At 46.3% G+C, this 15,481-nt stretch overlaps 1 protein-coding gene across 1 annotated transcript in view; it reads right to left on the reverse strand.

The window, feature by feature from the left end:
- Positions 1-15,481, reverse strand: part of ARIH1 (ariadne RBR E3 ubiquitin protein ligase 1) — a 55,144-nt gene that overhangs the window by 17,279 nt on the left and 22,384 nt on the right. The window contains exons 3-5 of the mRNA XM_084293504.1: positions 8,256-8,400; positions 3,602-3,694; positions 3,172-3,227 (exon numbers count right to left, since the gene is read on the reverse strand). Coding sequence (XP_084149630.1) covers positions 3,172-3,227; positions 3,602-3,694; positions 8,256-8,400 — 294 coding nt within the window. The remainder of the gene's footprint in view (positions 1-3,171; positions 3,228-3,601; positions 3,695-8,255; positions 8,401-15,481) is intronic.

Raw genomic sequence — 15,481 nt, forward strand, 5'->3', positions numbered from 1 at the left:
CAGAACTGCTGCGTTGACTTTGGTAGACCTTATGTTAGCTGGGTTTGAACGGAATGCAACAATTTCAGTTTGAAAGTCGATGTGGCTTTAATCTATTATATTCATCACAAAAAAGGCAAAGCTGATTGAAATCCAACAGCACAGAGTGATAGTGTCCACAGCGTCCACTTTACTTCTGAATTGAGTCAGCTCAGAGCAGAAGACAACCAGACAGGAATCCTTTAAAAGCATGGTGACCACTTTTCTCCTTGACACAACGATCCAGCTGGCATTTGCAAACTGTCCACGCTAGATGTGTTATAAATAATTTAATTATGTACTGCTGAAGACTGTCATATACATCTTTTAGTTATTAAAGAAACATCTTCTGCATTTACAAAGCTTCACATCAAAGCTGGCCTAGTACACACTTTGTGATATTTCTGTTTTAAATCCAACTGTAGTGCAGCCTGGTACAGCCACACCACGTATAAATATTCTAATTAATACACTGCCCATTTCAGGGTGCAGCCAGAATCAAGCATGCTCCTGCATGTTATCACGCCAGCGTTCACTGACAAACAGCGCACGTGACCAGGCGATGTTGCATAAATCCTAGCCCTTAGCAGTCTGGGGAGCTCCTCACCAAATGACACGCTGGTTATTACATAAACACAGCACGTGACAGCCAAATTCCCAGTGCTAAAATAAAACAAATCGACTGACAAAGCAGCTCATCAGGCCCTTGTCCGTGACGAGCCTGCAATTTCAGAGTGAAACTAACCAAAAAAGGAAAATAAAAATAAATTTGTCAAATAAATTATAAATCTCACTTTACTCTATACCTAACCTTCTAGATACAAAAAAGTAAATTGCTTAAGTGGCATTTAATGTATATATGAGATGAAACGAAGTTCATGAAAGAGTATTACACACTGACATGTCTTCAGAACAATTTCAGATCCATCCGAAGATGGCAGCTCCCCTTTATAAGGCCATCAGTTTGACACTTTTGTTCCATTTTCACAATGCAAACTCCTCAAAGACACAAAAGAATGAATTTTCAAGCCCCACATCAGGTGAGAATTCAAATACCTTCCCACAGGAATTACTCCAAGACCCTACTGCATTCTGAAGTGACACAGCAGCAATGTTTTTTGCTATTACGCAAAGGAAGACTAAAGTGAAGGCAGTGCTCCATACGACTTCCCATAAGAAAACCCCAAATTCACCCATTTCCCCCGAGTGGGTTGATTCTCAAAGGTTAGTACCGGCCTGCTGCCATCCACCAGCACAGCCACCAGGTAAGCCTGCCTCATTTCCTAATGAAATCAACAACTTTGCATGTAGGATAAAGCAATTACCAGCAGCATTAGCGAGAGTGAACAAGGGATGGGAACAGACTACCTTCAGCCAATCTGAAGGTCTCAAAAGAGCCAAAGGGTCTTTGCAACCTTCCTGCTTAAGGTCAGCAGGAAGAGCAGCAGCAGGAGAGCTAGCAATCTGCTAGCTGAAGACTCACAAATCAAGGAAATTCATCTGAATTGCTCAATTTGGACTTGCAGGGAGAGAATGCAACCTGGAGATGTACTGCCTCATTGATGGAAAGTACCGAGAAGGGAGTAAGTGAATAGCTTGGCCTATCTACTCTGATTTGATGGATAAAGAAACTTAAATGTCTCTCTGCATTGCACATTCCTTTTAGGCTTCTATAGCTTGGAAACCTAGAGCTGGAGACTTCGTAAAAAGAACAAGACTTAAAAAGAGAAAAACTAAGCACATGGGAGGGGGTGCAGTTCCAGATGGCATTACTGACATCTTCGTTCCTGCCATTTTGTAAAATAGCTGCAGATCACCATCACTGCTTCTCAGGCAAAGCACTAGAAAATGCACCTCTCCTTCCCCAGAGATTGCAGGTGTCCCCATAAGGGGAGGGAAAGGAGAGTTTTCACCTCTGTGCTTAACATTTCACTTAAACAAAGAGAACTTGCTTGTTTTACTGCCAGAAGTCCCAGCTATCCCTGCCGGTTCTAGGTGGGGCACAGCACATGCTTCCATCTTCCCCTTCCTCCCCCTTCTACTGCCGCCACCACAGCCTCCAGTGACCTGAAGACCCCCAGCTAGCCTATGTGAAGAGACCCCTGAGCACATCTCAGTCACTGAGAGCTACGACCAGGAACACCCTCGAGTGATTTCCTGCTGAGAGCGTATGACGCCGCAAGTCAAGCTCAGACTCCAGTAAACAAAAATCTCCATCACATCACTCAAGAGATGCCAACTTCAGTTTGGTTTCCACCCACTGAACTCCACAAACCACCCCTCAACGGGGCACGAGGATATTTCAGCTACTTCCACTTCTCTTCAGCCTACACTTTATGACTAACAGAACCACTGGCGCAGAGGGATGTGGGAAATCACTCGTCTGAAAGCAACTGATAGAAAAAACAGCAAATTAATATCAATGAGTGAGTCAGGCTTCAGGAAGGAAGGAATAAGGTAAGAGAACGAGCTTCTATTTAGATGCTTTTTAGCATGAGGAATTAAAATGAACTTAATCAAGGTTCAGCATTATGAAGGATATTACTCACGCAGTAGCATCACACAGCATAAAAGGGGAGGAAGCTTGTGGAATTCACTGCTTCGCCTTGTGCAAGCAGCCATCCTTCAGCGAGACAACTTAATAAGCCAAGTGACACAGGTTGACATACCAGTTTAATCAGATCTTGCGTTTGAGGGTCAACTGCTCTCTATCAGAGGGCATAAAACATCCCCCACCTCAGACTGTACACAGGACTGACATCCTCTGACTCACAGAGTAACTACAGCCATAGGACCTGGTGAACCAGTGGGATGACCTAGGTAGGAAGTCAAATTCCTACATAAATCAAAGGAAACAAAATGCACAAAGCTGTTAAACAGGGTTTGGAAAGACTGCCTGATGTTTATTATGCTGTCTCGATGACCCAACTGGTCAAGGAGTCTTTCCTCCAAGTACTGGGGCACAGGTTTTTCAGACCTAAACGGGAAGTTAAGAAACACACCAGAATCAAAATAGACACTTCAGTGCCAACCTCCCTAGTGCCTTAAGCTTCTACCCGGCTTTTTATAAGCCAGTACATATTTGAATAGCACATGAATAACAAAATGGAAAAAAGAGAAGAAAGCCAAGAGGTAGCAACTCATCATACTTACATAACTGTATTGTCATCGACTAAGATATCACAGCCATGAGCAGGGCATGAAATGGTCTGAAAAAAACAAAAAGGTCATAAAAAGAACAGTGTTTATCTTATTTATTTTTTTGCATCAGAGAATTCCAAGGCAACAGACTTCACTCCAACCACAGCAAAAACAGTAGATGGACTTTATCATCACATCCCAGATGTGCCACCCTGCACAGCACGATTCCTCCCACCCAGAGCAAAGATTTACACAATACACTTCCCTTCAGCTTCACTCACGGCAAAGACTGCAGCCCCCAAGGTTTTTAAAGGTTTGTAGTTTTATTGTTGCTCTTTTGTTTTTTTCTAAACTTTAGTGAAGGATTTCCCTCCCCCCTTCCCCCTCCTCTCCAGTACACAGAATGTTGACAAGTCGTGACGTGTACGAGTTGACATTTTACCTGTCCCATGCCTTCCTCCATTATTTTGGTAGTTAAATATTCACTCCAGCACTGCATACAGAACTTGTGTCCACACTCTAGGCCAGTAAAGTACTGCAACGACAAAGAACACAAGACGTTGGGACATTTTATGTATTCCAGCCTCCTCGATGATGTGCAGATTACTGCATCCCTCATCCCCCGTACCAAACCTGAGCCTCTAGTATTTATTTCCATCACCACCATCATGGGGCATCACTAACACAGCTCTAGACACACTTTCAAGGCCAGACTTCAATCCCCAGCCCTAGCAGAAAGGAAAGGTGTGGCCGACGTTTCCATCCTGCCTGCCTGTTCACACTGATCCTCATCTTAAGAGCACAAAACGGCTCTCCCCTTGTTTTTCTCTGGGAATTCAATAAAATAAACGTAATGCCACCAAGCAGGTCACAGTTATATGATGAGTTGTGCCTCCTGTTTGGCCACTTGGCTTGCAGCAACACGTGGGGGCTGCCTCTAATTCCCAGAAGAAGCCTACCTGCTATGCGCAGGCACTAATTTACCTCCCTCCTGGACAGGAAACAAGAAGCGATCAGCGAGCATTAAACAACAAATAAAAACGCACCCACTTATGGTCTTAATACGCACACAAAGTTTGCCAACTTGCTTGGTAAGCTTCCCTCTGAAACCCAGATGCTCATCTGATGAGGACACTAAAGATCCTAATTGGCAGGTGTAAATTACTAAATAAAATTCTCTGATAAGCAGCTGCAGACAGAAACAAGGACAGCTTCACCTGTGAATGCATCATCTACACGGAGTGTGTCAAGATACCATCTGGGACTGAGCAGTTACACAAGGGGTGGAGAAGCACACGGTGCTCAGCAAGGACTGAAATTAAGTCACTTTCCTAAGGTCATCTTAAAAGTTATTTTACACTGAGAGCCAGGGGCAGGGACAAGCTAGATTTGAAACTGTGCCCCCATAGTGTTATGCAGGTGACAGCCAAGCTCTGCAAACTCCCTTGCAGATAAAACAAGGACTCGACCCTAAGATGCCATCACCTTGGATGCACCTCTGTAAATGAAGGAAAGCTGTTTGCAGAACAGCCCGAACCAGCAGCAGGATGCTGTTCATCACGAAAAGGAGAAGTCCATTTTGAGAAAGTGTTCTCCCTAAACAGCTTCCTTGTCCATGTGAAACTCAAGGTGACAGCCACCACTCGCATTGCCCATTTTGCCCATCCAACACCGGCCTACACTTGTCTTCCACTGCTACCATGCTGGAACTGCGCAGCGCTCCTCAGCGCCTTCTTCCCACGGCCTCGCTCTTCTCTGATTCACGCTTGGCTGGCACCCCTACCATCAGCGGAGGCACAGGTTCGGACCTGAGGCTTGGAAACGGGCTGCGGGACTCTGCATGCCAGCCCCACGGCCCTGCCAGAGAGCCCATAATGGCAGCAGGAGGATGGTGAAAGCCGGCCCGAGTGGTCAGCGAGGAGCTGAGGGCATCTGGCTGTGCTTTGGGTGGAAATGGAGACAGCCACCCAGCCCCTCTGCAAATCGGAGTAGCGTGTTGTGTCAGGGAGATTGGCCACAGGTAGCTCTGTGGCCAAGGTAACTCCTCAAGGCTGGACAAGAAATTTGCTGCCAGTTCCTGAACGGGCTAACAAGGCAGCTGAGGCTCTCCACAGATGCTGCAGTGACCAAGTGACATCCCCTGGAGGTGCAGGGTTACAGCTGAAAAGTCTCCTGGTTTCTGCAACTTTTTAAACTATTAACAGCACATAACCAGCCTGAAGTCACCAGTTTTGCCTCAAATTGATGCTTCTCCACATGGAAAGAAAGCAGGGACAAGGGGATCACCCCTTACTAAACCTAAATGCTCCGGCAGCAAGCACACAAGGGGAGTGTGGCAAAAACAGGCAGTGAAAAGATGTGCTAAGTGCCCCCATAAAAGGCAGCCACCACACCTCCTCCCGAGCCGCAAAGAATTCAGAGCTCCTTTTAACTCACTTCTTTACTTTGAGGGAGTTCCCAATTATTTTTGGCCAAGTTGACAGCAGATGTCAAAGGAGCAAGTGAAAAAGAGCAACAGGAAACGAGTGAATGGGGTAACTGCGTCCGAACAGTTAACTCAGGGGACAGCTCTGCTGTCACCCCACCTATACTGATCACCTACATTTCATGAGATGCCAGGCACGAGCACGCTGTCCTCGCAGCACCAAGGCCACCAAAGAGGGGACCAGCTGCTGCAGGATGTGCTGACAGCTTCGCTCGGGCTTTCTTCAGGTCTGTAAGGATGGCAGCACAGCCTTACGTTAGCTGTGTGTGCTCAGCGCAGTTTCACAACAGCGTGATGTCTCCCAGACACCCCCAGCCTGGCAGCTTTCCTCTCAAATGGGATCCGAAGGATGAGATGCAAGAGAGGAGGTGGGCAAAGCCACCGCCCTCTCAATTCCCAGCTTCACCAAGAAGGATTTTGTCTGCAGTAACTATTGGGACTTGACCTCGGCTCACAGAGACTCGGGTTTTGAATATAGCTTACCCTAGAATTTAGAATTTACATTGACTAAACTTCCGAACAGACAGCTTATGGTCACTGTGGACAGAGACACCACAGCCCCTTACAGAAGAAGCCGTGAGCATTAATTTCCCTGTACTTCCACCTCCTGGGTACAGCAGAGACGGAGAGGTTCCCCTCGCTTGTCTCTCGTTAATCAACACTAGCAATTCAGAGAAACCCCTGCTCCCTTGCAACACCTCACTGCTCCAGTTAGGAAGTGCTTTTCTAATAACTGGGCCACTGCTATTTTTACGACCTACTCGAACTACAAAAGCAAGAACCGGTGTGCTTTGGGCAGTTCTTTCCAGCAGCAAGAAAGATGCTTCCCAGGCAGCATAAGTGTGTCAGGTGTGAGTGCTGGGCACACTGCTCCCATCCAGCACAGCAATTACACTGAAAAGAAGGTAAATAATACCTATTAAATGACATAAAACCTGTACTTGAGATCTCCAAAAGGACCTTTTCTGGAGATAGACCTTAAGACAACTGAAGAGGTCTCCCCCTTTTTCACCCCTCAGTCCTTCTCCTGTTTTCATCAAAAATGCTGCAGCTCCTAAGTCATTTCCTCACTCGAACATGGAGAGGTCTGTAGTGATTACACAGCAGGGCTGTAGCATAAGGTAGAGGGGCAGACAGATTTCTCAAACATGTCTTTCTTTTTAGAAGCACTTTATACAAAGCAAGCAATGATTCTCCTTCGCAGATACTCTCTAAAAAGGAAGTCGTAAGCATGTACAAGGCTTAAAAGGAGATGCATGAAGGCTTGTGGTTACTGGCCCAAGAGCAACAGAAATCTTATGCTGAGCATCTCAGCTGCCTCAAACTGGGCTTTGCTTCGCTCTGCCTGCTCCAGAGCAAGGAAAAGGCTGGCAAGCAAGGTCATGGAAGCAAGAGCCCTTCATTCATGGCTACTCATAAAACCCAAAGCTCATAATGGTTTCCATTATTGCTGTAAAGCAAGCCCATAAACACACCCAGAGCAAGAGTGGAAGTCTTACGTACGGGCTGCTTTTCTCTTTAAAGGTCAGGCAGATGTCACAGTGTTTTGGAGGATCAGAACAGCTCCACCAGGAACTCTAAGTTCCAATAAAAGAATTCCTCACCTATGTCAGCACCCTGCCTTTTGGCAAAGCCACTGTTGGACTCCCATGATTGAGCTTTTCCACTAATCTCCTTTTCTTCCCGGATTGCCCATCGCTGCTTTCTGCCCCGGGAAGGTCAACAGCAAGCTGCCTGCCTGAGCAAGACAGGGTGAAAGCCTGGACCTCTCCTCAGCAATTACACCAAAAAGGTTTTGTGAACAGCTACCAAAAAGCAGCACTAACACCAATCTTAACCAAAAGCCTGAATGAGAGCCCCAACAAGCCCTTCTACCCCGACCTTCTCCCAGTAGCTAGGTATCGTGGGAGCACAGTAAGTAATACCCATTATTTCCTCTGAGGAGCACAACTTTTATTCCTAGTCACACCTAGTTTTATTCTGAGCTTTCTAGCTTGACTGTATTGCATCATGATTTACTATTATAAGCTGTTTCCTGCCCTGCCGTTCTATTTAAGTAAATCGCTCTGCCTGTCATGCTTCCTACTTTTTTTTTTTTTCCGCCTGCCATTTATTTGTATGTCTCAATTGGTATCTGACCTTTGAATCCACCACTTGCTTTTTTTCTGAGTAACTTCACTGTGCTGCTGTGCAGAACCCAGCATCCTCAAAGGTTTCTGCAGAAAGGATAGTCCTTTCGTTTGAAATATGATGCCACTTCAGGAAAACTAATACTGTTTGAGGTTTGCTTAAAAAAAAGTTCGTCAAACCACAGAGTAAAAATTAAAGAGAATACAAAAAGCATTACAGAGTTCTTTGGTCCCTGCTGTATTACTCAGATCAACTGCAGCACACAAGACACTTTACTGTGTTAAAAACCATCTTGAACAGTTTTTTATGTCTATACTACAGATAAGAAGATTCCATCAAAAAATAAAACCTCAGTTTCTTTTCAAAGGCTTTTCTAAAGTGCTGTTGGAGAAGTCCTTACAAAAGTGCTCAAAATGTCGAGTTTCACACAGCAAAACCGGGGGTTACCCATCAGAAACTGCTTTGGATGCCAAGTACTCACCGAGTTTGGGTAGTTCAGATAGCAGATCTGACAAGGCATATCCTGGGCTGATGACCTTGTGTTCATCTGGCGCGTTCGAGACTTTTTACTGGGATTAATTACATGACACTCTGCAAAGAGCTTCTCCAAGTTGCCATCGAAGTACCTGCACGACACAGAAGAAAACAAAAATGTAACTCCCTTCCCTTTAAGTCACTTCTCAATTTCCATTTAGCCGTTAAATGTACAAGGTTGGTTTTGATACTTCAAAAAAAAAAAAAAGTTTTTTGTGGCCCCCTGGCCACAGAGGGGTCTATTAGATAAATCAAAAATTTCAGAGGTCTGGGCTTGAATTGCATATTCCTGAAAATTCAGGTACCTTCAATTCCTCAAGTAATTCATAATTCTGAAAGACATTGCTTTGCATTAAAGCTCCAAGACAGACAGCTGGAACCAGACCATCTGACTTCACAGTCCAGGCATCAGGGCACCTTCCTAAAGCACAGGTTTCTCAGGTTCAGTTCTCTTTTCAGCTCCAGCCTTCCACTTCTTGCTAATATTCTAATCACAAAAACATTGAGGAGGCAGAAAACAGCAATCGGTCATCACGCAGGCATTAACAGGTCCCTAGCTCCTCTACTTTGTGTTTTCCTCAGCGTGCTCATTTATGTGAAGTGTCTCGGAGAGGTCCTGACTCTGGTTTCAGCACTTCTCTCTCCGAGAAGCGACGCAGCAGCAGAATCAGCTGATCGAGCACTTACAGAGTTCACTGAGGTCCAATTAAGGCAACTGCAGGACTGCATTTCACGTGCTCCAAGCACCTCCAGAGTTTGGGAACGGCTGCTGGACAGGCGTCTATGAGATCCGGCCCTTCACCCAGCTCCAGGTGGAGCAGGCTGCAGCAGCACACTGCACACCTTGCCTACATCCGTGCCTGCAGAGAGGACGCATGGCCCTCTTCTCAGGCTCAAACCCTAGCCACTGAAGTACCAGCTGCCTCCAGCCAACGCAGAGATGTTTTAAGCAGATCCTAAGAAAATACAATTCCAGGTTTGCAGTGGTTCCAAAGGTCAGGGAAAGGAGGACATAAAATTGGTTGGGGGGGGAGATGAAAGGCCACTTGCTGTTTCCTACTCTTCCCTTAAGGACAAAAAGCACTGCTTTGGTTTAGTGTCTTACAGAAAGCTCTTCAGCTTGGTGCAGGGCCACACTGGAAAGAGCCACAAGCAGGCAAGTCGGCCTCTTCCCAATACCAAGACACCACACCACGCCTTCCTGCAGCCTGCAGCAGTTGCACAGAACTAATCAAATCTGACAATTAACCAGCTAACCTTGCCCGCATGAACATCCCCCTTCCAATGTCAGTAAACAAGTTGTTCCCCTCCCTTCCTCCATCAGGGAGTTAAATCCAAATAAAGTGGCACCTACCTAAGGGGGAAAAAAGAAAAACAAAAAACCAGAAGAACGCACATCTGATCATAGCACAGCCACGTTTAAGACCAGTAAATTTACTCCCAGCAACTGTCCCTACAGCAAAGCACACAGGCAAGACTGATGTAAAAGGTTCTTTACAAGGCATATTTTAAACTCCTCACAGACCAGGCAAAAAAAAACCAACAACTCTACTGTCCACCAACAGATAGAAGGCAACCAAGTCTTTCTGCCAGGGTCAGAATTTACCAAGTGGCTCTCAAAAATCCGGGACTAGGCACATACACATCATCTAACCAAAGCGCCTCTTGCTAGAGGGGTCTTATCCTGTAGCATTCCCAAGAAGTCCCAGATCTGCAGCAGCTCTCATACAGCTCTACCTACCAAAAACCTACCAAAAAGATCTGATTTAAAGGGTTAATGCTTTCTTAGAAGGAAAACCTATTTCTGAAGAGTTAAGAAAAGGTCTCCTATTTGCTGTCTCCCATCAGTGAATGCTCAGCGACTGCCACTCTAATCCTGATTCCGATCCCACTGCAAACACACGCGGCATTTTGGCATTCCTGCCAAACCACCTGATTGCAATGACTTTAAAATCATGAATGCAACGAGGCAACGTGCCACGCAAAAATGGTTCACGGCTGTTTTATAAGCATCTCGATGCAGTTCACATACTTTACCACCTGAATTTTCAAGGCACTGAATTTTGAGTGTGCTGTACCGGCGTGTTCTGGAATTGCAGCACACACGAGGGCTTCGCTGCTGCTCCCCAAGGTTAGCCCAGGGATTTGGTTTACCCAAGGTATTTTGCGTGCCCTCAGGGTTACTTTTATCTAGAAAACTTCAGCAAGTGAATTCAGTGCAGTCCCATTATACACCATATTTATAATGGATAATTATTAACCCTACAAGAAGTTTCCATCCCTGAAACTGTTTGGACCTGCAGGGTGATCGGCATAGGACAGCCTCTGTTCGAAAAGAGCACACGGACAGTGGGGCGGGATGTCTGCAAAGAAAAGAGTTTTGAAGACAAATCCTACAATGCAACCACAAGACTGGCACTCGTGGTCAGCTCAATGCTTATGGAAACAGCAGTGATGTTTGTAACAGTGAGACAGTTTAAGTGCATAACCACATCAGGAACTTCACTCTAGCACTTTCATCTTTTAGCTACATTCTTATAAGGTCTCTGAAAAAGCTACTCTGAGCCAGGACACCAACACACAGACAGAAGTTGCCAGCAGCTGCTTTTTCACCCAGAATCGCCTACCTCCTCTAAGTATCAACAGGGCCCAACTCACAACAGCCACCTCCTTCCCAAGCTTTCCCTATTTTCCCCATAGAGAGAGAGAATGGGAGATTAACCTCACTGATGTCGATGGAAACAGGGCACTGGGTACTCCTCCTCCACGCTGTGCCCACAGCCTGTTTGCATTTAATGCCTTTGCTTTCTTTGCTGTGCCAGGATGCTCTGAGCAAGTGATTTCCACAACTATTTGTACGTATGCATCTCGGACTTAAAATGATGCTGCAAGGGAACATGAACTCTATGAAATGCCTACGAATACCTGAAAACACACAACTGAAATGGGAACTCCAAAGTGAAGTCCAACAACATCTCTCCAGCAGCTCCACCACTCCTTATGTCAAGGCACTCACTGCCCAGCCACAAGACTGTTCCAGCTCCTCACACAGTTAGGGATGACTCCTAATTTCAGCCACCACATCTTTTTTCCCACTTGTACAAACATGGGCACAGACCACACACCCAGAGTTCCCCCTTTGCCCTTTCTATGTTCTTCCTCTGAGGGACTGGGGGACGGATTCTGCAGCTCCCTTCCTGGCACCACAAGTCAGCTCCTCGCACGACACCTCCCCACTTCCCCAACCACCCCAGCAGCCCCACACAACCGCTGCTTTCCACCTCCATTCATCCTTCTCAAATCCAAGGAGACCAAAGCAGACGCAGTCCTGGCAAGTTCTCACTGCCCTCTCATACAAATTCACCCGGATTTCTCCTGCAGATGTCCACCTAGCGCCTCCTGCGTGATGCCCACCTTTCTGCAGAGCTCCTTCATGCTAGCAGCTCCATTTTAACCTACTTCAAATCCCAGATTCTCTTCCAGCTCTGTGCTGATGAGACCCATCGTGACACTTCGTACTACTTTCCACTGCTAGGATCCTCCGGCTGTCTGTTTTTCCCCCATATGACGTCTGGATCTTCCTCTGAGCCGAATGCTTCCTAACGGATTTGTGCCAAGTCACTCATTAAGACTTTAACAAACATTCATCCCCAAATTAATTGATAAGGGGCTTATTAACAAGTCCCATCTGGTCTGCTACCCTCCCTCCCGAGCAAAGGGACTCCAGGCACGCCCTCCAAATCCCTGTACCCATAACGCATACCCCACATTTGGTATCGTACAGCTGCATACCAGCATCTCTGCTGGGAAACCTGGGAGAAAAATGGGAGAAAAAGCCTTTACTTCCCATCTTCCCTCCTTCAGGGCTCCAGAGTTATCCCACCCCCTTCACCCTCTGCTCCTCTCCCTGTCACCTGCAAGGCCCTGAGGTTTGCTTCCACTGCAGATGCAGCACTGTCCTCTCCCACCTTAGCCACGTGGCAACAGTCATTTCTCAAAGGAAACCCAAAGATTTGTTTTGTTCTTACTGATAGCGCAGGTTCTGCACCATATCCTCACTGCAGAGCATTCCTCTACCCTAATTTCTCATTCTCTTGGCTTGGATGCTTCACCAACCTGGGTTCTGACTATCCCCACACCATCCCTAAACCTCTCACTAGCAAAGGGTTGCTTCTTGGTAGCTGGGTCCTCCTTTCCATCCTAGGTGGGAGCACAGCATCTTTAACACCCCTCTGTGTTAAATCCCTTACATTCCCTTCCTCTCTTCACAAATTCAGCGATTCCAGCACTTAGGCCATTCCCGAAGTGTTGTGGTCTGTTCAGCAGCAGACTTTGTTCAATACAGCTGACTGCAAAACTAATAGAGCCAGTTATTGATGTTCCTTCTTTTCATTACAGACCAAGATGTTTTCTCTGCCACTTTAAACTCATCAGCCACACAGCAAAAATTCTGTTCAAGTTCTTCTAGAATTTCTTCTTTGCTTACCAAAACCAAGTCCATAATAGCATCGGGTCCTGTTGGCAGAGGGATTAAGCTGTCGACTCCTTTATTTTCTCAAAACAGCATCCATCTCTACAGACACCGCTGCTGGTAACTGCCCAATAACAATTTTCTAGACATAATCAAATTTCATCCCAGGGAGTATTCAATACAAAAACCCTTTCCACTCAAAACAAGCTCCTAGTACACACTTTGGGTTATTTACTTTATTGAAAGGGTATTTGTGAATGTCAGAAAATCAGCACACTCCCAGTAAAAGATACCTTTGCACCAAAAAGCTGCCCATAAGCAATAATTTCTTCACCTATTCAGCCCTGCTGAATAGTCTAAAAGCACTTCCATGCCCAAGGGAAAGGAGGGAGGCATGAAAGCACCTACAGGCAGGAGGGGGACCCCAAAGGCAAGGGCAAGAGGCAGCCTGGGCTAGCAGCCAAGCCACCAAGGCTGTTTGAGCATCTGTCCTCTGCTCAGGGGAATGCAGACATGCAGCCACCAAGAAGCACCTATGAGGGACCTCAGATCTCTCTCTGTATCCCAAATTGGGCCTTTGGTTATATGCTGAATTGCTTTTCTTCAGGAATTGCTTTTCTTCAAGACAATAACATCCTTGTTGTCTGAGACACGTGCAACACGTCAGAAGCTGGAGTATTTCCTGCACTACCCACTTCGATCCTTCAAACCAACCCACCCCAAAACACCACTGTGGCTTTCAGCCCCATCAAATAATTAGTACTTGAGGAGCGGATAGGGCAGCTTTTGAACTGTGGATGTTACCTCACTTGAGGTAGAATAAACACCTGTAACATATCTGCCCTCTTAGTAACTCCAGGCAATTACTCCATGACAAAGCTGTCACAGACCATAATAACCTGTCACAGACCATAATAACCCACGTATTAAAAACGTGCATAACAATACAACAAAGCAAGGAGGCTTTTGTGTATTAAACACATGGAAATTTTCATCTCACGAGCTCAGAGCTGGTAGCACTCGGCACTTATCAGAAAAAAGCCACTTGGTTTATCTGCTCTCCTGCAGGCGAAGTCCGATGGGGCTGCCCGCCGGGTCATGCTGATTCACGATGAGCTAAGGTCGGAGAGGCACTGCCCAGGTCTGTAAACACACACCATTGAGCAACGGAGCTGGAGCTCAGACTTGGTGTGACAGCAGCTACCACAAACTGCACCCAAACATCACACCTCAGCCAGTGTTAAACCCAGCCAGACTGCAGGAGCTTCTGAATGGGAGGAATCTGAGTCGAAGTTTGTGCCCGATCACAGCACGCCTCTCCTCTCCCCGTGGATGCTTCCCTGTCAGTTCTGTTTTTTAGTTTGGTGACACTAGCACAATGCTGCCCTACGATTTGGAAATACACGAAGCCAAGCCAGACTCAAAAACAATCTCTGTTTTGGAAGACTAACCAAGCCTAGATTTGGGCTTAATCAGCTTGTCTTTGTCTAAACAGGAAAACCTTCCAAAGCATCTATTTTCGCAAAATCCTCCACTTCGACAAAAAAGACACAATCTGCAGCTAGCTCGTGACCACTCGCCTCCCACCCTCACCCTCATCTAACACTGCAGCAATCGCAGAGCCTTCCTCAACCCTCTGCAAAGAGCCAGCCCCAGCCTCTGCCCCAGCATCCCGCTCCTGTTTCACGCAGCTGGGTGCCAGCGGAGGGCTGCAGACGGCTCCGTTTGGTGAAGAGATGACAGAAAGCAGCAATAGCTCCTCGAGGGAAAACGTTTTAGTGTTTTTCTAGTACAGCAGGGTACCTGCACCAGAACTGCAGCTCGTGTGCAATAGCTCTGCGGAAGCAAGGGCCACGTATTACATTACTCACAGGGGTGATCCTATGGAATTAAGATAAGTATTTTAATGAATACATACCCAGAGTAAATATTTACCTGTGGACTTCATAAATATTTACACTTAAAATGTTTGGCTGCAAACTGCAAAAGCCTTTAGCAATAACACCTTGCACAGAAGTGGCTGACACCCCCCTTCAAAAAAACCCACAGGCTAAACCGTATTTTTAATTGATGGCAGCCTTACCAAGCTTCTGGTGAGAACGGGCTAAAAAAGAAATCTTCCGAATAAATGGATGATGTTTCAGTACACTTAGGCAGAGATATCTCAAAGTGAGAAGGAGATAGCCAAGGAGAGTGAACTTTAGCCTGACTAAATGAACCAGCACAAGAAGCTTAAACAAAAAGAAACGAAGGGGGAGAAGTTACACAGAAGGAGCTAAGGCAGAAAGCTTAGCAGTTACAGTCAGTCAGCCTCAGAGTGACCATGCGTGGAGGTTCCTGCCTCCACCCAAAGTACAGAGCTCTGGGCTGCTTTCTCCTGCCCTGATCATCAGGAGACGGTAATTGAGAAGAAGCTGAGTAACGAAACAACCCTACAGATGCACAGACCTCTTCTGCCCTCACCCCTTGACCCAACCATGTCTTCTAACTCTTGGTGTAAAGACCAGCAGAGACTGCAAGCACCCTAAGTCACCGTGCTGCCTTTACTGCTCCTTCTGGTCCAGCCCAATTCCTCCACGGGCTTCTGAAGTGAACTGATTTCTCCAGCTCCTTCATACTCTTCAACAGCAGCACTGGCATGGATTTTTTTTTTTTTTTTTTTAAAGGTGCATTGCCACTGCAGGTAGATTTGACCTCCACTG

The sequence above is a fragment of the Netta rufina genome, assembly GCF_964035555.1.
Source record: "Netta rufina genome assembly, chromosome: 11".
Classification (NCBI taxonomy): domain Eukaryota; kingdom Metazoa; phylum Chordata; class Aves; order Anseriformes; family Anatidae; genus Netta; species Netta rufina.